This window comes from Rissa tridactyla, chromosome 23, assembly GCF_028500815.1.
Source record: "Rissa tridactyla isolate bRisTri1 chromosome 23, bRisTri1.patW.cur.20221130, whole genome shotgun sequence".
In the NCBI taxonomy this organism is placed as follows: domain Eukaryota; kingdom Metazoa; phylum Chordata; class Aves; order Charadriiformes; family Laridae; genus Rissa; species Rissa tridactyla.
In genome coordinates, this window is record NC_071488.1 from 2,743,799 (window position 1) to 2,766,736 (window position 22,938).

A 22,938-nucleotide genomic window follows, 5' to 3' on the forward strand; every position below is an offset into this window, starting at 1 on the left:
GACCCCAGCACAAGCAACTAAGCATGGGGGAACCATCCCTGTTCGCTGCTGGTAGAGGGTAAAACAAACCTTGGTAACTGCAGTGGCTTGTTCAAGGTCATAAAAGGAGCAGAATCCAAAAGCTGCGCTCAACGCCCTGGACAACAGCATCTCTATTTATTCCAAGCTACATAAAGCATAGCATAATTATGGCAATAGTGAACTACAGCATTTTCCCCAGCGATGGGGTTACGCTGGTACGCCAGTCCTATCAAAGACTGACTTTAAAGTCTACCCATTAACTCATGTACAACGCTCAGTAAGCGGCTACAAACGGATGTCTGTGCAAACAGGCACGGTGCCACCCAGCATAACAGCGACTCCAACAGCACTGAGGCCCTCGATTGAATTCTTTCCTTCGATCGCAGTTCCATGAGACAGCTGGAAAGCTCTAGTCCTTTCTTATTTCTTCTTCTTTCAAGAGAAACATCCCACCCTGTCCTCAGTGACCACTAGATCCAGCTATCAGTAGCACAAGCCCATCAAAGGAAAGCCAAACAGCAAACCTCCCCCCTTAAATCTCACGGGGATACATGGCCCACATCATCTCCCTCCACAAACACATTTCACTTCATAATTTGAACTTATCACTTTTTCCAGGCGCACAGTTATTACATGCAACACCTGAAGCTCAGAAATCGAGAGCCCAGAGCAGTTACTCAGAGTTTACCCTGCAATCAGGAGCTTTGATGCATTTACAATGCATGTGTCTGACTGCCACAACCACCTGCCCTTTAGGACTTTCCAGTTTGGGGTTGTTTTTTTTTCCCCTTTCTCACTTCTTGCGGGACAGAGAATATTTTTTAAATGTTCCTTCTCGTCGCCCACGTTGAAAACACCTGCATGTTTTCCGGGCATGAACTCTGCGTTCACAAAGCCAACCACCAACTGAAGTATTTGCAAGACTGGAGTTCACCACTCTGAGTGCGTTTGGAAAAGAAAGGAGAAGTTGGATCATTAACAAAAAGCAGCAGTTTTTCTCCTCGTATTAAACTGAACGTTTATCACTTATTAATTATTTGGAGGCCTCTCCTTGCATTCCTGTTCTCTTCTCAGCTGGACACTTTCAGGGAGGATTTAACTCTGAGGCTCCCTCTCTTTTTTTTTTTTTTTTAAGTTATTTTACAGTATTCGCAGCTCAGACAACTGTTGACAACTCCTCCACCTTCCCTTCGCTGCATTTCAGGAGGAAAAGGGAAGAGCACGCTCCTCAAACACCCTTAAACCCCCCTACGAAGGGCCAGCGTGGGGTCAGCTCTGCAGGCCTGCCTCAAGGGCCCCCCGAATCTCCCGAGCCCCCCCCCCTTGCTGGAGACAGGAGCACCTTTCCCCTCTCCTGGCCGAGGCCCCCCCCAAGAGGGACCCATCCTCTCGACACTCCCCGGGCAGGGATCCTCCTTCCCACCCAGGACGCCCTCAGGGTCCCTCCTGCCTCCCCCCAGTACCGCCCCCACACGGACACCCCGGCGGGACCCCCAAAACACCCCCGTGGGGTGGGGGTGGGGAGGCAGCCCGTTCCCATCCCCTCCAAACCTGCCCCTGCTCCCTCACAGGGGACGCCCTCCTCAGCCCCCCCAAGACCACCCCTCACGGGGGATCACCCTAATCCCCCCGATCCTTCTCCTCACGGGGGGAGTCTCCCCAAGCCTCCCCCGACCCCTCCCTCACGGGGGTTCCCCTTCGCTGCCCCGACCCCTTCTCTCATGGAGGACGGGGGGGTGTCCCCGAACCCCCCGACCCCCTCCCTCAAGGGGGGATCCCACTCACTCCCTCAAACGCCTTCCCTCACAGAGGGTACCCCTCATCCCCCCCAACCCCTTCCCTCACGGGGGTTCCCCCTCCTCCCCCCGACGCCCTCCTTCGGGGGAGGTCCCCCTCGCGTCCTCAAACCCCTCCCCTCACGAGGGTCTCCCCTCGCCCCCCCGACCCCTTCCCTCATGGGGGGGGTGTCTCCCCTCACGGCCCCGGCTCTCCCCTCAGCAGGGTCCCCCCCCCGCCGCCCCCGGCCCCACTCACGCGGCGGCTCGGGCCCCCCCCAGGCACGCGGCTGTTCCCAGCGCGCGACACCACCCCCCCCGCCTTCGCCCCTTGGCGGCTGTTCCCGCCCCTCCCGCCGCAGCCACACAAAATGGCCGACACGGAAACGAGGCGAACGCGGAAGGATACCGCGAGCGCAGAAAATTAAAAAAAGTAATCCGTCGGCGGAGGACGGGTGGGTTAGCCCTTACCTCGCAGAGGGAACGGGGCGGGCTTAGGGAATTTCTCCTTCTTTTCCCCATCTCCCTCCCCATCCAGGGGCCTGGAGGAGGGCGGCGAGAACGGGGGAGCCCGAAATGAGGAGTATTTTCTCTAGGGGAAGGATATGAGGAAGACGCTACTCTCAGCATTCGCGGCGGAAGAGGGTGATGCGCCCCTGCAGTTAGTGCCGGCTGAGGCGTTTAGGCGCCAAGTTTAAAATGGCGGGGGCGCCTCCCTGGTGTGGGGTGTTTGATTGTTATGTTTTGTAGGGGATTTTGGTCTTTCGAGAGGTTTGTGTCTATAAATATATACGAGTATGTGTGTCCGTCTCTTCTGAGTGCTTTCCTGTCTTGGGTTGGACTCCCCTCAGGCTGCATCAGCCCATCTTTCCATGGTGTGTTACCGCCTCAGGTGCCCCTGACATAATCAAAGTGCCTCTTTTGAGGGAAATGTTTAAACCCTGGCGCCCCTTTCCCTTCTGGGGTTCCTCTGAGACGTTTTTCTGCGGTGTTTGGAAAAGCTGGAGTTTAAATAACAGCCTTAATGATCTTAAATTAAAATAACCCCTTAGGTTTATTTTTTTCCATGCTTAAACCCTCTGCAGGATTTGCAGGTGCATGGGTAGATGTTCTCGTGGTGGTTCTTAGCTTGCCATAAAAAGATTTAAAACACCTTAATGGCAAATCAAGGAAAGAACTTGATGCGGGTCTACATGGATCGTGTCCACAGGAATGTGTATGTTTTCTAAATCATTTTATTTGAAGTTTCATAATAAATACTTCTCCTGCGGGTTTTCCCAGCTGGGAACACAGAAATCGAACAGCTCTGCATAGGAGAGTTTACATTTTTCCCCTCTGGTTTTACACGGGTTGTTCAAAGTCAGCAGGCTGGGTCATTTCTGGAGGTTACAGGAGAGCTGCTCTCCATTTTTGTAATAGAGTGCAGATTTTTCCGATATTTGCCTGTTTTGGGGCACCTTTATAGTGCTGCCTCAGCCTCCCCCCAGCCACGTACCCCCCCCACAACTCTTAGGACAATTTCAGGACGCTCCACATCACAACTTCACCCCAAACAAACCCCCAAAAAGCACATTCAAGAAGACAAACCAGTTGTGTTCACTCTCCCAGAAAACAATCTTGGAAAAAAAAAAACCCACACCAGTTTAAAAGCCAAAAAGGATTCAGGGCTGTTGTTTTTTTCCCCCTATTTTGAGATGATGCTCAGAAATGAACCTCAGCTCAGGGAGAACGCAGGTGAAAACCTCCCTGAGGAAAATGCAAGGCTTCTACTTTGCGTGGATGCAGCATTTTTTCATTGTTATTTTTAAAGGGGTTGATTAACTAGGTGGGAGCCAGAAATGTTTTCATTTTAGTGTAAGATCAGACTAAATTCTCCATCTTATCTTTCAGCTCGGCCCTCGTTACCCATCTGGACTCCATGGTGTACCTGGCCTCTGTCCCAATTGGGAGTCACACCTGGGATAAGGTACATGGGGGATAAAAAAAGGGGGGAAAATCAAATTTCAGGCAGTGAACATCCAGCCTTGACGCCCCCCAAGCAAGGTTGGAGCATTTCCATGTGTATTTATTCTCCTGGCCATCATTTCTCCCGCTTGGGCTCAAGACACAAAGCTCAAAGAGATGATTTCTTTCAAGGAGGAGGTTTGTGCTCATGTCCCGGGCACATCCCTGCTTCTTCCACCTTAATTATCCCAAGGGGAAGGTTAAGGAGTGAAGCGGCTTTTGGAGAAACTGGGCCAGGGGAGCGCAGGGGGTCTCTGCGCCCCTGGGAGAGGAGCAGGGACGATGCTTTCTGCAAAACGAAGACGATTCCCATCTGTCCTGCGCCACTCCCTTTGCACAAATGAGTTTCTTAAAAAAGCACACGAGAAATGAGCTCAAATGCTCGTCCCAGAGCTCGGGGACGCCCAGGGTCACACAGAAACCCCCCAGCCCCTCCCGCACCCGCTGGCATGCAGACGTGGGGCAATGGGTTGCCTGTTTCTGCCCCCTCCCCTCGTATTTGTCCCCTGTGCTGTTACCCCCTGCTTGCACCGTCGTGGTGTTTCCAGCACTACGGCAAGAAGGGAAGAAAAGAGGGAGAAGGTGGAGAGAGGTCGAAGCTTTGCGGGGAGCCCATCACCGTCAGGGCCGGGGTGAACTGCTGAGTTAACTAGCGATTCAAAAAATGCCCGGAAACACAAAAAAACAACCTCCGAACTGACAATAAAACCAAATCCTTGCATGCCTAGCCGAGAGGGAGAGGGCAGGGGGGGTGCAGAGAGGCAGAAAGGGGGGCTTCAAATTAGATCGAAATCTAAGGAGCTAATGCTAGCGATAGGAGCTCTCCAGAAATTAAAGCTGTTGAACTGCAGCAGACTGTCCTCTTCCTCGGAGATGTCCTGGCTGACCCGGTCCCGCTCGCCGGCGAGCTTGCCCAGCCCTCCTTTGGGTTTGTAGAGGGCCACGTCGCTGAGCCCCAGCCCCTCCAGCTCTGCCACGTCCAGCCGTGGGATCGGCATCCTCCAGTAGATGAAGGAGTCGTACTGGCTGCTGATGGTGTCCAGCATTTTCAGGCTGTGAAGGGGAAGGGGGCAAGGGGAGAGAAGAGGAGGAGAAAAGCTCTACCAAAGCCACAGGAGTTGCCCCAAAGTGATCAAAACTCTCCAGCATTGCCATATTGACCAAATCCCAAAGGATATCCCCTAAATAAAAAAAATCGATGGGGCAGGAGTGTGGCATCATGGAGGTTTGACTCTAGGCTGGGTCTAAGTGCAGACTTGAGCTCTGCCACTGGTCTTATCCACGGCGTCGGTCATGGCCCTTCTCTGAGCCATGATTTGGAGGGGCGTGCAATGGGACTTGTTGCCCCTCACCTCAGTTTCCCCACCCCGGAGTGTGGGAAGGATGGGCAGGGTGGGGGCCATCCATCCATCCAGGGGTCCCGCCATCCATCCTGGGCACCTCGATGCTTGTGGGGTGGCATCAGCAGGGAGCAGAGACGGGCTGTCCCCCACGTCCCGCTCTGCCGGCAGGGACAGAAACCAGGATCCAAATAAACCCTTTTCCCACCAAACGTGCAAAAGGCTCTCGCCCTTTCCCTATGCCAAGCCCCTCACAGAGCGGACAGCGAGGGGGGGTCCCTGCGCATCCCCCCAGTGCCTGCAGAGCCCATGCTGCCCCCTCCCTCCCCAGCTCATGGCATCGCATCGCCCCGGGGGACCATGACCAAACCCTCTAGAAGGAGCTGGAAGAAGCATCGCTCGGCGTTGCCATCGCACCCCACCCACGGTGCCGTGCCATCGTGCCGGTGCCGTGCCATCCCACCGTGCCATCCCGCCATGCTGCAGAGTGCCTCCCGCTACCCCACCCCGATCCAGGCAGAATTGGGAAAGAGCAGGAGGGGATGTGGTTCAGCTTTTTCTCCAGCGCGGCAGGGCCTGAGCTGAGTCACTGCCGCGCTGACTTGCTTTTCCCTGGCAGAATTATGTCATTCACCTCCGCGTGTTTGGCAACGGAGGTGGGAAAAAAAACCCACCCCAACTGGCTGACCCAAAATATCCTCCTTTTCCCATTTTAATCCTTGGGAATCCAAATCCTAAAGGATGATTCAGACATACCTTGAATCACGCCCTCCCTCGCTCCCCGTCCGTGTGATGAGGGGTGACCAGCTGCTAAATTTAAGATTCCCGATGTAACTCGGAGGCTATGAAAGGCTCCTGTGTCACCCCCTGGGGAAATTGAGCCCTGGTGCTTTGAAATAGCCTCCTCCCCAGGGATATATCCCCGGGTGTCTTTCTGCACAAAGGCAGCGAATTATTTAACAGTGACGGATGTTGCGGACAATGGATTTTAAAGCTTCACAAGGGAGAAAAAGGGAGTTCAGTGACAAGAAATCAAAAATTCAAATATCCAGAGAAGGCAATCAATGTGGGGTAAAAAACCCTCCTGTGTTGCGTGTCACCCCCAAGGAAGAGCATTTCCCCTGGGATCAGTGTGATCTACTCATCCCGTGTGGCCAAAAACACCTTTATCCACTTAATCCCTGCTGGCTGTTGCTTACTTCCCCCCTCAAAAAAAAATCCTGGAGTGCCAACGCCCCTCTTCACCCAAATCTCTTCCCAAAAAAAAGCATCCTCTTGCTTTTCATCCCCCTCTGCCCGCATCCCGCTGTCCCTTACCTGTCGAGGAAGGGTGGGCTTGATGCCGGCTGGGCTCTTTGTGCTGGGAAGCCGCGGGCGTTGCAGCGTCGCTTTTGTCTGCTGGCGCGTCTGGGTCTGCAATGCAGCCCCTCGAAGCAGCTCGATGAATTCCCCTTCGTCGTGGGGGGGGGAGAAGACGACGGGCAGATGAGTCAGCGGCTCCCACCCGCGCCAGGGAGGGGGAGGATGGCCGACGTGGACGAGCAGGAGGGGATCCTGCGCGCTAGACCCCCAAGACGAGGATATATTAAACCTAGAGAGGATGGGAGATTTCCCGCAGCGATTCCCGATTCACTCCTGCAGCCTCCAGCTCAGGATTCAGGAGATGAACGGATCATTTTCCTCCAGCCTCCAAGCAGCTGGCACAGGTTTCTTTTTACCTGTGTGCGAAGAAATGGGGTGCTGCTGTACCCCCAAGCCTTGGGCTGCAGGAGGGCACTTTGCGGGTGAAGCGCAGGGAAGTTTGGTGCAAAAAAACCCAGGTAGGGTTTTTTTTCATGGTGTTCCTGAGTCTGGGTGTTTGGTGCTGATGCTGCCCGGCAAAAATATCTCAGCTTTGTGTCTGAAGCCAGACATGGAGCCAGAAATAGGAGGGAGACACCCAAAGCCGGCATCGCTGCCAGGGCTGGGAGAAGGGCTGCTGCAACCCAAGGGGTGGGGGGCACCTCGCCCAGCCCCGCTGCCCCCCGCTCCCCGCCACGGCACCTCTGGGCACCGGGCCATGGCCATGGCCCCTCTGTCGATGCGGTGGCAGAGGGATGGTGACCCCTGGAGCGGGACAGCAAAGAAAACCCCAACGCTACTCCTCCAACCTGCAAATCTCCGTGCCCAGGCCACCGCTCAGCCCCAAAACACCCTTTTTTGGGGGAGGACAGGCCGGATCTGTGCACCTGTGAGGCTGAGAGCAGTCCTTGCCCTCCTCTCCCCTGGGCTTTGCCCGGGATTAACATTCCTTTGGGGCTTTAGGGTGGTTTTTTTCTGCCTTTTCCTCCCCAATCCCTGTGCATGGCTCATTTCTGCTGGTGCCAAGTCCTTTTGCCAGCGCTCGGCTTTCAGCCGGGCTATTTCTGCCTCTTCCTCCTCCTCCTCCTCCTCCTCCTGTCCCCACTGCCGCCAGGAGCCAAGAGGATCCCATGTCCCCTGCTCCTAAATAGACGCGCTCTCAGCTTAGTCCCGCCAGCGCCCAGCATGGGGAAAATGCCAAATGGGGGCCCAGTGGAGATGCTGATCCCTCTGGGGGGTGAGGCTGATGGATTTTTAGAGATCCCCAAGACCATGGAGCGCAGCTTGGCTGGGCGACTCTGTAGGGAGCTGGATGCAACCCATCCGCTTCAGGGTGTCACCTACTGAAAGGGGTGGCTCACACGGGACAACCTCAAACCTGCAGCGTCCCTCCCTGGAAAGGGACCTGGGGCCAAACCCTGCGGGGAAAGATGGGGGATGTTGCGATGCGGGGTCCCTCTGCGCTGCAGGGACCAAAATCTCTTCGCCATAACAGCGGTTTCGGGAGGGCTGCCCAGACCCAGCATCGCCGGGGGGGCTGGAGGGGGGACAATGTCCTCTGGCAGCACAAGAAGCCGAAAAACAAGGGCTCTTCAGCTGAAATGAGGTCTGAGACACTCGGGGTATTATCAGCTGGGGCCGCCCCGACAGCGCAGGACAGGCGCGGGACAGAGACCCGTCTGAGCGGGGACAGTGACACCTTGTTTGGGTTTTCTGGAGTGGGAGTGATGGGCATGGTTGGGATTTGGGGGCTGACATGGTGGGGGGACACTCGGGGGCTCACCCAGGGCTGTCCCCTGTGTGGGTCCCTCTGGGCAGGCTGGGGACCTGCAGGAAGGGACGCCCCGGAGGTCCCAGTGCAGCTTGGCCAGTGGCTGGAGCTGGGGGATTTCGCCGGTGGCCATGGCAGTGGCAGGACTGTGGCAGACAGTGGTGGCAGGACCATGGTGGTGGCAGGACCATGGCAGGCGGCGGTGGCGGTGGCAGAACCATGGTGGTGGTAGGACCATGGCGGGTGGCAGTGGCAGTGGCCGGCCCATGCTGGTGGCCGGCCCATGCTGGTGGCAGGATCATGGCAGGCGCTGGTGGCGGGTGGTGGTGTTGGCAGTGGCAGGACCATGGCAGGACCATGGCAGGTGGTGGTGGCAGCGCCGCGGCGGGTGTTGTGCAAGCGGAAGGACCCTGAGCTGGGAGTGGTGCAACGCTGCGTGATGCTGGCTGCAGGGTGGTCCAAGGGTTTCCACCCTTTCAGGTTCTTCGGTCCCCCGAGGGCTCTGGCCCATTCATGGGAAAAGTGGGAATAAGGCTCGGGAGGAAACAGGATTGTAACTGAGCCCTGGTGGGGGCCCCCAGCCCTACCAGGGCCCCAGCCTTGCTACACCCCAGTTGTGCTACCCACCTCTAGCCCTGCCAGGGAACCCCAGCCCCACCGGCACCCCCAGAAACCCCAGTCCTTCTGGGACCCTGGGGACCCCCAACCTTGCTGGAACCCCCATCCCTGCCAGGACCTGGGGACCCCTGACCCCTGCCAGGACCCCCCAGCCCTACTGGGACCCCGGGGACCCCCAACCCTGCCAGGACCCCCAGCCTTTCTGGGACCCCGGGGACACCCAACCCTGCCAGAACCCCCAAAACCCCCATCCCTGCTGGGACTCCGATCCCTTCTGAGACACCCCCCCCCAAGCCCTACTGGGACCCGGGGACCCCCGAGCCATGCCGGGACGCCCCAGCCCTACCGGGTCCCCAGGACCTCCACCCCCACCGGGACCCCGGGACACCCCCCCACCCCTGAGCTGGCGGCCCCCCCGCCCGGCCGCGGCCCCTGCAATGCCGGCGGTGCCCAGGGTGGGAGCTGTGCTGGGGCCGGGCCGGGCTGAGCCGAGCCGGGCGGCGGGGAGCGCCGCGTCCCGCACTCGCCGGGCCACGCCTGGCCACAGCGAGCTGGGCACCGGCACCGGGACCCGCACCGGGACCCGCACCGGGACCCGCACCCGCCGCCGGGGCAGGTAATGGGGCCGCCACCGCCACCGGGACCGCGACCGGCCCCCCCGAGGGGTGCGACCCCGCGGAAGGGCCCCCCAAAGCGCCGTGGGAAGGCGGGGAGGGCACCGGAGGCGGCATCGGGACGGGGGGGGCGGCGGGAGGACCCCCTTTGCAGCCCCCTGGTCGGACCAGGGAGTCCTGCCGGGACTCCCAACACTACCGGGACCCCCCAACCCTGCCGGGACCCCCAATGCTACCGGAACCCCCAACCCTACCGGAACCCCCCAGCCCCACCAGGACCCCCGGGGTCCCCAGCCCTAACGGGACCCACAACCCTACCCGGACCCCCCGTCCCTACCGGGCCCCCCCAGCCCCACCAGGACCCCTCAGCTCTACTGGGACCCTCGGCACCCCCCAGCCCTGCCGGTACCCTCCAACCCTACCAAGACCCCCGGGGTCTCCAGCCCCACCAGGACCCCTGGGGACCCCAGCTCTGCTGGGAACCCCCAGCTTTATCAGGACCCCTGAGATCTCCAGCCCTTCTGGGACCCCCCAGCCCTACTGAGCCCCCTGGGTGACCCATCCTTGCTGGCACCCGGTGCCCCCGGGTGGCAACCACGACCATCCCACACAAAGGGGGTTCTCCCCCCACTTTGCCACCCCATCCCAGGGGTCCCAGGCCTCCATCTGGGGAGTCCTGGGGCTCTCACCTGGCACGGCCCCATCCCCCCATGCCGCTTCCCTTATGAGCTTGGGGGGGGACCCAAGTGAGCACCCCTGGGGTGGGTGACCCCCAGTGCTGGGGGGCCTGGAGTGGCCCCCCCCGAACAGCCTTGGTCCCCCGCCGGTGACGCAGAGCCGCCGAGCGGTGGTTTCCCAACAGGGAAGTCATTTTGTGTGTGCTGGCGCGGGCCGGGCCGTAAGCCGCCCTCCCCAGGGCCACCGTGGGACCGGGCCCCTTCACCCAGGCGGGCTGAGACTGGACACAACTCATTGCAGGGTGGGCAAACAGTGAGGGGGCTACGTGAGACCCCCACAGTGGAGGGGTGGAACTGGGGCAGCTGCGGCCTGTGGGACCCGCCGCCAACAACCGCCCGGAGCCGGGAGAGCAGCTGGATCCGGCCCCAGCCGTCACCCTTCTCTGGGCGCGAGGACGTGAGGCCCCGGTGGGTGCTGCAGGGTGGTTTTGGGGGGAAGAGGGGGGAAGGGTCCAAGCGGGGGGTTCACAGCAGTTTGAACCCCTCAGGTTTTACATGGGGATTCGCTGGTGGCTCGTACAAGGCTGAGCCTGCTCCTGGGGCTCCCTGCAGAGGTCCCCCAGTGCTCTGGGGACTGGTTGTGATGCCGAATTTGGGGGTATCCCCCCCCCCCCCCAAGGCCTTCCTGCTGTGCTGCCAGATCCGGCAGTGAGCCGGAGCATTATGGCGGGGGCCGGCTCCGGCAGCCTCATTTCCTAAGGAAATCAGGCTAGAAAGAAAAGGCAGTCCCCCCCCCCCGGCCCTCCCTGCTCCGTCCGTCTGTCCATCCACAGCCCGGGGGAGAGGCCGAGTTTGGCTGGGGGGCGCCGGTGTGCAGGTCTGGCGTGGGTACAGCCCTGGTTTACGCCACCCCGGACGTGTCACAACCTGCCCATTCTCAGCAGCCGCGCTCGCCGGGGGGGGAAGCTGGGGGCTGGGGCCCAGATGCCAGGGTGAGGGGCTCTGGGGGGGGTGTCTGTCAGTCATCTCAGCCTCCCCGCTGGGACCTGGGGCCAGGCTGGCAATGCTGGGGGAGTAGGCACGGTTGGGCACCCACTCCCCCTCGGTGCCGTGACGCCATGGGGATGGGCTGGGGTTGCTGCCGGCTGCCGGGTTGTTCCTGGGTGCAGCTGGGTCACCCCGGGGCCAGATCCTGCCCACTGGCCCTGGCAAATGGGGGATGGCATGGAGGTGATGCAGTCCCGCAGGGTTGGAGCATACCTAGGCACGCCAGGGTGGGGTTAGCACCCCATTTTGGGGTGCTGCCGGCCCCGGCACCCAGCAGCCATGGCTGCGGGCCCTGCTCCTCCCCGCTGTGGGCAGGAAGCGCCGCCGGCTGCCGTGGACTTTGGACCCATCCGGCGTCGCCGGCGCAGGGGCAGAGGAAGGGACTTTTCCTGTTTGCCGGCACGGTGGGGTCCGGCACCCATCCGCCACTGTGGCTGAGCTCCGGCGAAACTTGGCCGAGCTGCAGCACAGCCGCTAGCTGCTCCCCCCGCCCCGGTGTGGGGACTCTCTGGCAGCTCATATAGGGTTGTGCTCAGGCTGCGGCCCTTTGTGGGCGGGTGAGTGTTTTGCGTGCCGCCGGGTGCTTTTGCAGCGAAAGATTTGTCTCTCCTTGTGGGGGGGGGAAGCACCCAATTTGGGGGTGAACCCCTCTTTCCACACCCCCTTTGGCTGCCCAGCTTTACCTGCACCCCCCTGGGGCCGTGGGGGTTTGGGGTAGAGACCCGCTGGCTGGGTAGAGCCCCCATTTATTTTTCCCCCCGTCTGCTTTTCAACCTGGAGCGGAAGAGCTCAACCTCCGGCCCCTTTTCGGAAAGGCTGGGATATTTATAGCCGCCTGGCTCAGGGAGTTGGGATTTGCCGTGGCTGCCTCCGTCCCCCCCATCCTGCCGCAGCATCCCTCAGCTGCGTCCTGCACCGGGGTGGGGGCCGGGGATGGATCCTGCCCTGGCCGTGGGGCAACTCTTCCGGGTGGCTGTGCGATTCGTGGGGTCCCTGAGTGTCTCTGCGTGATGCCTGGGGGTTGCCCCGGGGTCTCTGTGCCATGTCAGGGGTCCCTCGGGGGTCTCCCTCTCCGTTTGGTTGATGGGGAGTGGATTTAGGGTTGATTTGGGCAGTCAGGACTGCAGGCATTGCCCCCTCCATCCAAAACCCGCAGCCGGCTGCTCGTCTCCACACCGTGCCTCAGTTTCCCCAATCTGATGCATCACGTGGGGGCAGCGCTGGGATGGGGAGTGGGGCTGATCCTGCACCCCAGCATCCCCAAGCCACCTGTCCTCTTTCCCCCCAGCATCTGACATATCCCTGCGCTCGGGGACAAGCCTTTCCCTGCCATGACGCACCCCTTCCCCGGCTCTGCCTCCCCCCAGGTGCATCGCCCCCAGCTCAGCCACCTCGACCAGGTCCTCCCACTGCTCCCCATGGAGTGACCCTGTGCGAGGGTGTCTGCACCGGCGCGGCCCCCCCGGCAGCCAGCCCGGCAGGGAGGGAAGCTGGACGCCACCGCGAATATGAGCGACTTCTGGCACAAGCTGGGCTGCTGCGTCGTAGAGAAGCCACAGCCCGTGAGTAGCTTCAGCCTGGCCGGTTTGGGGAGGGTCTGGTGTCTTGAGGCCGTGGGCTCAGCAGGGGCTGATGGCCTTCATCTGCTTGCAGAAGAAGAGGAGGAGACGGATCGACCGCTCCATGATCGGGGAGCCCATGAACTTCGTCCATCTGACGCACATTGGCTCTGGCGACATGGCTGCGGGCGAAGGCCTGCCCATGGTACCCTGTCCGCGCGCACGGTTGGGGTGCTGGGTCTCATGGTTGGGTGGTGGGTGTTGCTGTTGGGGTGCTGAGACTCATGGTTGGGTGGTGGGTGTTGCTTTTGGGGTCCTGGGTCTTATCGTTGGGTGGTGAGTGTCATGGTCGGGTGATAGTTGTCAATGTTGGGGTGGTGAGTCTCACAGTTGGGTGCTGGGTGTCACTGTTGGGTTGGCGGGTCTCATAGTTGGGTGGTGGGTCCCTGTTGGGTGATTGGTGTCACTGTTTGGGTGGTGGAGTCTCGTGGTTGGGTGGTGGGTGTTGCTGATGGGGGGGTGGGTCTCGCTCTTGGGGTGGTGGGTCTCATAGTTGGCTCATGGGTGTCACTGTTGGAGTGGTGGAGTCTCATGGTTGGGTGGTGGGTGTTGCTGTTGGGGTGGTGGGTCTCATGGTTGGCTCATGGGTGTCACTTTTGGGGTGGTGGAGTCCCATGGTTGGGGGGTGGGTCTCAGGGTGGGGTAAAGCGGCCTTATGTTTGGGTGATGGGGTGGCACAGTTGGGTGATGGGTCTCACAGCGGTGATGACACATTTCTGCACCGTCCCCGCAGACTGGTGCCGTCCAGGAGATGAGGTCCAAGGGTGGTCGGGAGCGACAGTGGAGCAACTCCCGGGTCTTGTAGCGTGTGAGTACACGGCCGCGTGGGTGGCTGGGGCAGCCCTGGGCACCCACTGTCCCCCTCTGAGGCACCACTGCTAATTAACACACCCAAACGAGCCACTGCTTGTGTGGGTCTGTAACCCGGCCTCTTGGACTTTGCAGATTCCTGGCTTTTTCAGCCCAAACTTGAACTGCCTGATCCCCCAGCCGGAGGAGAAGCCGACCTCGAGCGCTTTAACCCCGCGGTAATTTATGCAGAGCGATCCTTGCCCGGCTCCCGGTGCCTTTTGGTCGTGTGCGTCCCCCCCAGAAAATCCCTCCTTCCCGGAGGCATTGGGTTGGTGACACGGGGAGGGAGAGGGGACAGCAGCCCCCACCTCGTGCCCGACTGGGATTTCACCTGAAAGGACACAGCCAAAGCACTCCAGGAGCTGCTGGGCGCAGCCGAGATGTGCCAAAACCTCCTGGTTTTCCCTTTTTCCACGCGGGCATCTCCCATGGGCCCCTCAGTGCCAGGCCGCAGTGCCTCGGTTTCCCCGGGGGATCGTGGCGAGGCCGGTCCTGATGCTGAAGCTGATGTGGTGCCCTCTCGGAAAGGTGCAGAAGAGCAAAACTGGGATTAAACCCCGATGCTTTGGTGCAAAACTGGGATTAAACCCCGACGCTTCAGTGTCTCACCGGCAGCGGCTCAGCGCCAGCACCACCAGCGAGCCCTCGGTGCCTGCAGCCGGCATTTCTACTGCCAGCAAACCGCCACCTTCCTTCTTTTTTAGGATTTTTTTTTTTTTTTTTTTAAAAGCTCAAAAAACCAATTAGGCAGCCTCCGCCACCTCGGAGGCAGGACCGTGGTGGGGTCACCTCTACCCGGGATCGCCACTGGGGTGTCACCGGCACTGGCCGAGGCAGGACGGGGCCCGACCCGAGGAGGGACTCGGGCTCCCGAATTCGGGCGCGGGTGTATATAGTTTAAATAGCGCCGGGATTAAATATTAAATAGCGTGTGCTGGGCATCACGGCCAGGCGGCAGAGCTCTCCCCTTCGCCATGCTCCACACCACGCCGGGCTCCTCCAGCCCCGCGGTGCGCTCGGCGGTGGTAAGCAAGTGACGATGCTTGATTCGGTTTTCCCTCTGCTGGGAAAAACAACCCCCCCTCGAAATAAACCCCTTGTGCTGGCCCGAGGAGCGCATCTGCCCAGGGCTCCTTCCCTCCCTCCTCTGCTACCAGGGCTGCCAAATTTGCCAGAAGCTGAGCCCCCCCACCCCCCCATCACACGCCGGGCACCGTGCTCCCGTCCACGTCCTTTATTCCCCCGTGGGTGCTCGGGGACCGCTTTGGGCAGGCCAGGAGCCCGCGATGCCACCGCTTGTCCCTGTGCGTCACCGTGTCGTGTCCCGGCTGCCATCCCAGCTGGGCTCCAGCCTGGGGGGAGAGAAAGCGTCCGCGGCCAGCACACCATGAGCCCCCCTGCCCCCGCCTAAACCCCAGCCCTGCGGGGGGCACTCACCGCCGGACGGGCTCGGGGACGTGTGCTGGCTCCACGGGGACGAGCCGGGAGAGCTCCCACAGGCTGGTGGCAAACCGGACCTTGCCACTGAAGGTGGGGCTGGGGAAGACGGTGGGGCCGAGACCCCCCCCCGAGCTCATTACACCCTTGTGTGATGGGGCCGGTTCACCAGAATCCGGCACGGGAGGCTCCGGGGAGGAGGTGAACGTCCCCGTGAGAGCAGCCCTACCTGAGAAAGGGCCGGGCAAGTGTCACGAGTGCCTTGATGTACCAGGTGGGGTGGACGATGATCACAGCCTGGAGACTCTTCCGGAGCCTGGGAAGGAGGAGGATACTCCAGGGCTCACCGGGATCTCAGCGTGTTTGCTGACCCCCTGCTTCCCTGCCCCCCGGCACGCTCACCGGGAGCCCTCGCACGCTCACCGCCGGTCCATGGCCTGGTAGCACCGTTTGATCCAGCCGAAGGGGGGCATCTGCCCCCATGCTGCCGCCCCGCTAAGGCACACCAGGACGTAGCGGTCGGCCACCGTCCTCTCCAGGGTGCCCACGATGTACCTGGAGGGATGGTGTGGCCCACCAGCTTGGGGAAACTGAGGCACGGGGCATGTGGGAAGGACCCTGACCCCCCCCCCAGGACCCCCACCTGAGCAGGTTCTCCATCACGTAGCCGTACCGGGGGATGCTGCTGTCCGGGAGGTGGCAGGCGGCAAAGAGCAGGATGGCACCAAAGCCCTCGCCGTGGTACCCTGGCCGGAGCGGAGGATGGCCTGATGTCGCCACCCCTACCCCAGGCCCAGCGGGCTCAGGGGGGGGACCCAGGAGTCCCACCCCGGGCACCCAGCCCCATGTTACCCCCGTGGGAGAGGACCCGGCTGTAGGGCTCCACCACGCTCAGATCCACGCTCTCCTCCAGCCGTGCATCCTCCGTGTGCGGCACCGTCCGGCTGCCGGCCCTCTCGGCGAAGCCCCAGCCATGCGGCAGCTCCTCTGCGAGCAGCCGGTTAGCGCGGCACTATGGGGGGGCAGAACTGGGGGTCCCCCACACCCCCACCCCAGCCGGGTCTCACCGTCCCACTCGAAGCCGTCGCTGCCTGAGGGCGTCTCCAGCGCGTCCAGGTCAAGGTCGATGCTGGCGTCGGGCGAGCGCTCGGTGCTCTCGGGCCGCTCCAGCGCCGGCAGCCGCCTCCGCATGCGGCGCGGGGCACCCCCGGCCCCTGAGCACCCCTCCGGCAGGGGCCTGGCGGGGACAGGGCCGGGGGTCAAGGGGACCCCGGGGACACACATGCGGGTTTGGGGTGCCACTCCCATCACCCCTTTACCCGGGAAAATCCTCATCCAGCCACTCCTCATGCAGGTCCAGGCTGTCCCCGGTGGCCGTCCCCACGGCCATCCTTGTCACCGTCACCTGCAGAGAGAGACACCAGCCCCGTCTCGGGAACCAGCCCCCCCCAGCAGCTCCACTCCAAACCGTTCCCCACCTTTCCCACCCCATTTCCAGACCCAAAGCCAATGCAAACAGGTGCTCCGGCTCGGATGCTCCCCGGGGACCCCCATCGCAGCCCCACTCAACCCTCTAGAAGCCCTCAGAGACTCCCGGCACTGGGGCCGCTCACCTCTCCGGGGAGCCTGTCTCAGCCTGTGGCTCCCCACCAGTGACAGGCTCCGGTGACGGCACTGGTGGCTCATCCAAACTGGTTTGGCCGCATTCGCAGCCGGCAGAGGCCAGGGCTCATCGCGGCACAACCGGTTTCCTCCCAACTGGGCTGGATTTGGGGGTTCAGCTGCACCAAGCCCCCCCCCCCACCCCGGGTCCACGCTATGGGGGCCCTGAAATGCTCCTCTGACCCGGGAGGGTATTGGCAGGGGGGCTGCACCCCAGGAAAAGAGGGGGCTCGTCCCCCGGGATGCCCACAGGGAGGGTGGGGGCTGCACTGGCCACCCCCGGGGTGAGTGAGGCAGCGCCGGACCCGTCGCGGAAGAAGAGCCGAGAGCCAAAAGTGGAAGAAAAGAAGGAAATTTAATCCTCGGAGTGCATGGGTGACAGTCACGGGCTGGCTGCGTGTCCGGACCCACCATCTGGGGCCCCCACAGCCCCCCCAAGGATGGAAGAACAGCAAGAACTCATTAACCCCCCCCAGCACCTTTATTAAACGGGTGCCAGTGCTGCCCTGGCCCCGCTCCCACCAGGTCCCCGAAAACCCACCCTGGGGGACCAAACCCCAGCGAGGCCGTTGGTGTGGGGGCGCAAACTGTGACGAGGACCCGTCCCCGGCAGGGAGCTGAGCTCTACCAAAGGTGGCTACAACCCCCCCGCCTCCCCACGCCCGGGCACCCCACCGAGACCTGCCCAGGGACCCCACCTCCTCCTACGGGCCCCCCAGAAGCCACCGGGCGCCCGCTCTCATTTCGGGGAGCCGGGGGGCTGCCCGGCGGCGATGCGGCTGACCCGCTCCAGGACGTCCTGGGGGCAGAGGGGGGGCACGGCCTGCGCCAGCGGGCATTCCTCCACCAGGCTGTTCATGGGCGTGGGCGGCGGGACCACCTCCTCTTCCCCCGGCCCCCCGGCAGCCCCCGGCCCCCCCAGGGCTGCCCGCAGGATGGGCAGGACCTTCTTGCGCGATGCCAAAGCGTTGCCCTGGGCGTAGGTGCCCAGGCAGGGCCAGGGGCTCAGGAGGGGCTGGAGGTGCAGGGACGGCGTCGTCGCCTCCTCCAGCGCCCGGCACACCTGCAAGGGAGGGAGCGTGGCGGATGGAACCCCCCCCAACACCTCCAAAATTGGGGGTTTTTGGGGGGCAAACCGCAGCTGAGAACTGCCCGGCTCCCACCAAGACCCCCGTGCCGAGGGTTTGGGGTGCTCGGGCCCCCCCACTCACCGTGCTGCGGAGGGGCTCGTGCTGGCTGTAGACCGCGAGCTGCCGGGAGGGCTCGTTGCGCTCGTTAAAAGAGATCGTCATGGCCACCAGCCCCGTGTAGCCCCGAGCCTGGCAGAAAGCATCCAGGTCCTGCAGCAAGCCGGGCCGGCGCAGGAAGGTCTGGAGAGGGGAGAGAGGCCGGTGTCACCTCGCTGTCCCCATTGTGTCACCCCTGCCTCAGTTTCCCTCCCCCCTCCGCCCAGCCTCACCTCCAGGTCCACGTAGATGGCGCTGATGGCGAGGACCAGCTCATCGCTGGAGAGGACTTTGAGGTCCTTCCGCAGCATCTGCTCCGTCGTCAGCCCTGGGAGGCGAGAGGGGCCGAGCGTGAGCCCCGGGGACACGTCCTTGTCCCCAAGGAGAGGGGTCTGTCCCAGGACCCGCTCCCAGCCAGACCCCGGATGCCCCCACCGGACCTGAGACGTCGAACTTGGCCGCTTGCAGGGCTTCGAAGACGGTGTCACGGGCCGGCAGCTCGGGGAACCTCTCCTCGAGCAGGGAGACACACGCCACGTCCCTGGGCGTCACCTTGCCGGCGGCCGGGCTCAGGTTCACGCAGTCCAGCAAGATGGTGCCTGGGGGTGGGGGGGACACACAACCAGAGGCCATCAGTCGTCAGTGTCCCCCTGGGATGGGGCTCAGCGGGGGCCGCCCGTCCTCACCGTGCAGCAGCGCGGCTGTGGGTCTGTCCAGCACCCCCGGGGGACCTTGGGTGATCCGCTCGGTCACCAGCGTGGCGCAGGAGCCCACCAGCTCCGCTGTCACCCGGCAGCCGGGAGCTCGGTCCCGTTCCAGCGGCCGGTGATCAAGGACCTCCACCACGGCCTCCTCCAGGGCGGCGTCGGCGCTGGCGGGTGAGACGGGGAGGGTGAGACCCCCAGCACGACCCCGGGGCGCCACGCCACGCAGAGCCTGGAAACCCCTTTTGTTCCTCTCCTCCTACCCTGAAAACACCCCGAAAAGGGAAAGATTTTACCCGCCCTGGGTCAAAATCAAGCGAGGAAAAAGCGAGGCTTTGGGTGGGTGGCCCCGGTTGTCCCCGTGTCCCTCCCCACCAACCCCGGCTCACCCGGGCAGGACGTGGTGATCGACCAGCGTCAGGGAGAGCAGCCCGGAGCGGTGCAGCCCCCCCAGGTCGATCTCATCCCGAAAGATGAGGGAGGTGGCGGGAATGCCCTGCTCCCGCAGCGCGAACGTCGTCTCCGTCCGGAGGGCGAAGTCGGCACGAGGGATGTTCAGCACCGGGATGAAGGCGGCTTTGGGAGGCGGGGAGGTCTGCGGCAGGGGGGGTGACACCCAGTGAGGCGTCCCCCAAGCCAGCGTTTGTCCCCGAGCCAGCGGGCGAGCCTCACCTTTGCCAGGAAATAAGCCAAGGCCAGGGCCGAGACGGTGGAGTCCAGGTCACAGGCCTCGTTGCCCATCACCACGTGGATCTCCTGGTGACGCCGGACGTGCTCCTGCCGGGGCGGGAGGCATCAGGCGTGGCAGTGACACGTCCCCATCCTCCAAACACCCCCAAGCCAGTCCCTTCCCCTTTGAGGGGACATGCCAGTGTCCCTGGGACCGCTTGTCACAGACGTCACCCACAGATGCCACCTGCCAGCACCCATCTCCCAGCTGCCGGCGGCAGGGGATGGGCTCCTGGCATCCCCAAAGCTCTGACTGGCCCGAAGCCCTTGGGACGAGACCTGGCCGGGATCCATTTCTGGCACAAAAGCTTCACATCATTGGGGTACGCGCCCAAAACCGGGCGCATCGGGGCCCCGGGGAGAACGGGCAAACCCAGCTTGGCCACAAGCGGCAGCAGGGACAGGGACCTTCCCACCCTGGGGGACGCTGTCGCAGCCCGGGGAGCCTTTAGTAGTTTAACCCCAGACCAAAGCGGTTTTTCCACAGCCGGTGAGTTTGGGCCTGACTTCCCCCCGAAACACCACGTTTCACCCCTTTTTTCCTTGCCCACAGCAGCAAGAAAAAAGTCACCCATGTCACCCCGCGAATTCCCCATCCCCAGCTGCTGGCGCCCATCCTGTCACGCTCGGGGAGCCGCCCCGTCTCCAGGCCCTTTTTCGGTGACAATTATTTCATGCCATAACCCAGATTCGCTCATTTATTCCGTATAAGCTGAGGAAGTAAAACAACCGAGAGCCGCCTGCGGCACGACCCCGCAGCCGGTGGGGGACCTACGCCCGCGTGCTGCCAGCCGGGGGACGAGGCTGCAGGCTGGGGTGGGGGGTGCCGGGGAGCCCCTGGCCATGGAAATGGCGTGGGGTGTCCCTGGTGCGGCTGTGCCACCCCAGCCTGGGCTGTCGAGGGGCCGGGGGGGCAGCACACAGCCAGCCCCTCTCTCCAGGGGAGACGGGTGCACCCTGCTCTCCTTGCACCCCAGTCCCCGGGCTCCCCGTTTCCCCCCTGCACCCTGCTCTCCTGAGCACCCAGTCTGCATGCGCTCCAAGCCCCCTGCACCCCAGTCCCCCATGCACCCTGCACCCTTCTTTCCCGGGCACCCCTGCACCCAGTCCCCGTGCACCCCACTCCCCTGGGCACCCAGCTCCCCCTGCACCCTGCCTTCCTGGGCACCCCAAGGGCCTGGGCACCGAGCCCCTATGGACCCCATTCTATCCCCCCCCCGACACCCTTCTCCCCCTGTACCCCAGTCCCCTGGGCACCCCACTCCCCCCCAGCATTCAGTCCCCATGCACCTTGTTCCCCTTGTACCCCAATCCCCTGGGCACTCTGCTTTCCCTGCACCCCAACTCGCTGGTCAGCCCGTCCCCACGCCCCCCACTCCCCTGGGCACCCCAGAGCCCCCCAGCCTCCCCCTGAACCCTGTTCTGCTGGGCACCCCCAGCACCCCAGTCCCCTGCTTTCCCCTGCACCCAGCTTCCCCCTGCACCCCTGCTTTACTGGGCACCCAGTCCCTATGCACCCCAATCCCTCCTGCACCCCAGGCCCTTGGGCACCCTGCGGCCCTCTGCACCCCAAGGCCCCTGCACCCCGCTTTCCCCTGCACCTTCCTTTACTGGGCACCCAGTCCCCATGGATCCAGCTCCCCCCCCGCACCCCAGTACCCTGTGCACCCCACTCCCCCCTTGCACCCCGGTTCCCCCTGCACCCTCTTTTACTGGGCACCCAGTTCCCCATGGATCCAGCTTCCCCCTGCACCCCACTCCCCCTGCATCCCAGTTCCCCCTGCACCCTCCTTTACTGGGCTCCCAGTCCCCATGTCCCCCCCCCCCATGGCCCAGTTCCTCTGCATCCCAGTTCCCCCCTGCACCCCTCCTTTACTGGGCTCCCAGTCCCCATGTCCCCCCCCACCATGGCCCAGTTCCCCTGCATCCCAGTTCCCACTGCAACCCTCCTTTACTGGGCTCCCAGTCCTCCGGGCACCCCAAGCCCCCTGCACCCCGCTTCGCCCCCCTCCACCCCCCATCCCCCTCTACCTGCAGAGCCGCCCGGTTCCCCTCCACGAACCGCTCCATAACGGCGGCGAACCGCGCACCCAACCCCGCCCGGCCCAGTATAACCCAGTACGGCCCAGTACGGGCAGCTCCGCCCCCCCACCCCCGCCCCACGGCCTCCTGTCAGGCCTCGGGGCGGGGCCTCCCGCGGGGGGCTGCCGGGAAGGGGGCGGGGCCAACGGAGGGGGCACCGCCCCCTCCGTTGGCCCCGCCCCCTTCCCGGCAGCCCCCGCGGGAGGCGCTGAGGGGGGGGGCGGTGGGTGATGACGGGGGCGGGGGGGGCGCACCTCAAAAAACCCTAAAAAACCCCGAAAAAACTCAACGCCCCCCGACACTCCAACACCTCCCCTCCGACAGCCCAGACCCCCCCCGCCCCAGGCCGGGCCTGGTCTCTTTCCCGGCCCCCCCCCCCCCCCCCCCCCCCCCAACTCCCTTCAAGCTGCGCCATCACTCGAGGTCACGGTGGTCGTGCGAGCCGTAGGCCCCGTCAGCGGGCGAAAGGGCAGCGGCGGGCTTCAAAATGAGGAAGAAAGCGGCAAATTGGGTGACTTTTTTAAATTTTTTTTTTAATTTATTTATTCTATTTTTCTTTTATTACTGGTGCCACCCGGTGAGGCCTCGCCCGGGGAAGCCGCCCGTACGCCTTGGCGTGACGGAGGGAACTGGGGGTGTGAGGCTGCGGCCTGCGCTCCCCACCCTGCTTCCCTCCTCCTCCTCCTCCTCCTCCTCCTCCTTCTCCTCAGGCTGTTAATCCGCCTTCCCCGGCAGAGAGCGTGGGGCTCGGCGGCGGAGAGCAGGCCTCTGCGCGGCCAGGGGGAAAGAGTAGGGGAAAAGAGGAAAAAAAGAAGGGAAAAAGGGGAAAAAAGAAGGGGGAAAGGGGGAATAAAGAAGGGGAAAAGGAGGGGGAGAAAGAGCAAAAAGGAGGAATAGAGAAAAAAAGAAGGAGAGAAGGAGCAAAAAAGAAGGAGGGAGGAAAGCAAGGAAAAAAGAAGGAGAAAAGGAGGAAACCAAGGAAAAAAGGAGGAGAAAAGGAGAAAAAGAAGGAAAGCAAGGAAAAAAGGGAAAAGAGAAGGGAAAAAAGAAGGCAAACGAAGGGGAAAAGGAATAAAGAAGGAAAAAGGAGGAAAAGAAGGAAAAAAGGAGGAGAAAAGGAGAAAAAGAAGGAAAACCAGGAAAAAAGAAGGGAAAAGAAGGAGAAAAAGGAATAAAGGAGGAAAAGGAGGGAAAAGGAGAGCAAAGCGGCTGCAGCGTAAGAGCGGGGCTGGGGGCACCGGGGGCTCTTGGGCTGTGGGGGGGGGGGGTGTTGGGGGGGTGACCCCCCCTGTCCTGGTGGTGCCGCGGGGGGGCGAGTGTGGATTGAGGGCGACACCAGCATTGTGGCGGCATTTTGGGGTGTTTTGGGGCAGTTTGGGGGCGGTGGAGGTGGGTCGGGGGGGCCCTGGGGTGACCCCC

The 22,938-nt window shown here is 62.6% G+C and overlaps 5 protein-coding genes across 13 annotated transcripts in view; 1 reads left to right on the top strand and 4 right to left on the bottom strand.

Moving 5' to 3' along the window:
- GABPB2 (GA binding protein transcription factor subunit beta 2) overlaps positions 1–2,391 on the bottom strand; it is a 16,047-nt gene extending 13,656 nt beyond the window's left edge. The window contains exon 1 of one of the 5 annotated variants that reach the window (XM_054182735.1): positions 2,268–2,391. The gene's annotated coding sequence lies outside the window, so the exon portion shown is untranslated. Of the gene's footprint in view, positions 1–69; positions 1,336–2,055; positions 2,115–2,267 lie in introns of those variants that run through there. The other 4 variants (XM_054182737.1, XM_054182733.1, XM_054182736.1 and 1 more) reach the window with 4 other exon arrangements.
- A 603-nt stretch (positions 2,392–2,994) lies between these two features.
- MLLT11 (MLLT11 transcription factor 7 cofactor) lies at positions 2,995–4,846 on the bottom strand. Its single transcript, XM_054182738.1, has one exon. The coding sequence runs from the start codon at positions 4,844–4,846 to the stop codon at positions 4,577–4,579; it is 270 nt and encodes an 89-aa protein (XP_054038713.1). The 3' UTR covers positions 2,995–4,576.
- A 4,499-nt stretch (positions 4,847–9,345) lies between these two features.
- On the top strand, positions 9,346–14,626 carry CDC42SE1 (CDC42 small effector 1). Of its 3 annotated transcripts, XM_054182638.1 has the most exons (6): positions 9,346–9,486; positions 10,463–10,629; positions 12,576–12,770; positions 12,862–12,972; positions 13,561–13,635; positions 13,773–14,626. In XM_054182638.1, the coding sequence occupies exons 3-5, from the start codon at positions 12,717–12,719 to the stop codon at positions 13,630–13,632; spliced, it is 237 nt and encodes a 78-aa protein (XP_054038613.1). In that variant the 5' UTR covers positions 9,346–9,486; positions 10,463–10,629; positions 12,576–12,716; the 3' UTR covers positions 13,633–13,635; positions 13,773–14,626. The 3 variants fall into 3 exon arrangements, with proteins under 3 accessions (XP_054038613.1, XP_054038614.1, XP_054038615.1); XM_054182639.1 differs by lacking the exon at positions 10,463–10,629; XM_054182640.1 differs by lacking the exons at positions 9,346–9,486; positions 10,463–10,629 and adding an exon at positions 11,130–11,153.
- Positions 14,627–14,903: 277 nt separating this feature from the next.
- On the bottom strand, positions 14,904–16,513 carry BNIPL (BCL2 interacting protein like). Of its 3 annotated transcripts, XM_054182637.1 has the most exons (8): positions 16,436–16,513; positions 16,184–16,353; positions 15,969–16,103; positions 15,760–15,862; positions 15,540–15,671; positions 15,346–15,432; positions 15,117–15,215; positions 14,904–15,031 (listed from the first exon to the last, which is right to left on the bottom strand). In XM_054182637.1, the coding sequence occupies exons 1-8, from the start codon at positions 16,504–16,506 to the stop codon at positions 14,989–14,991; spliced, it is 840 nt and encodes a 279-aa protein (XP_054038612.1). In that variant the 5' UTR covers positions 16,507–16,513; the 3' UTR covers positions 14,904–14,988. The 3 variants fall into 3 exon arrangements, with proteins under 3 accessions (XP_054038612.1, XP_054038611.1, XP_054038609.1); XM_054182636.1 differs by having other exon boundaries at positions 15,117–15,203; positions 16,184–16,466; XM_054182634.1 differs by having other exon boundaries at positions 16,184–16,466.
- A 601-nt stretch (positions 16,514–17,114) lies between these two features.
- Positions 17,115–21,620, bottom strand: PRUNE1 (prune exopolyphosphatase 1). The gene is made up of 8 exons (XM_054182632.1): positions 21,469–21,620; positions 19,381–19,485; positions 19,098–19,303; positions 18,691–18,875; positions 18,445–18,603; positions 18,238–18,332; positions 17,990–18,148; positions 17,115–17,841 (listed from the first exon to the last, which is right to left on the bottom strand). Exons 1-8 carry the CDS (start codon positions 21,505–21,507, stop codon positions 17,518–17,520), a joined length of 1,272 nt encoding a protein of 423 aa, XP_054038607.1. The 5' UTR covers positions 21,508–21,620; the 3' UTR covers positions 17,115–17,517.
- Between the last annotated feature and the right edge of the window lie 1,318 nt (positions 21,621–22,938).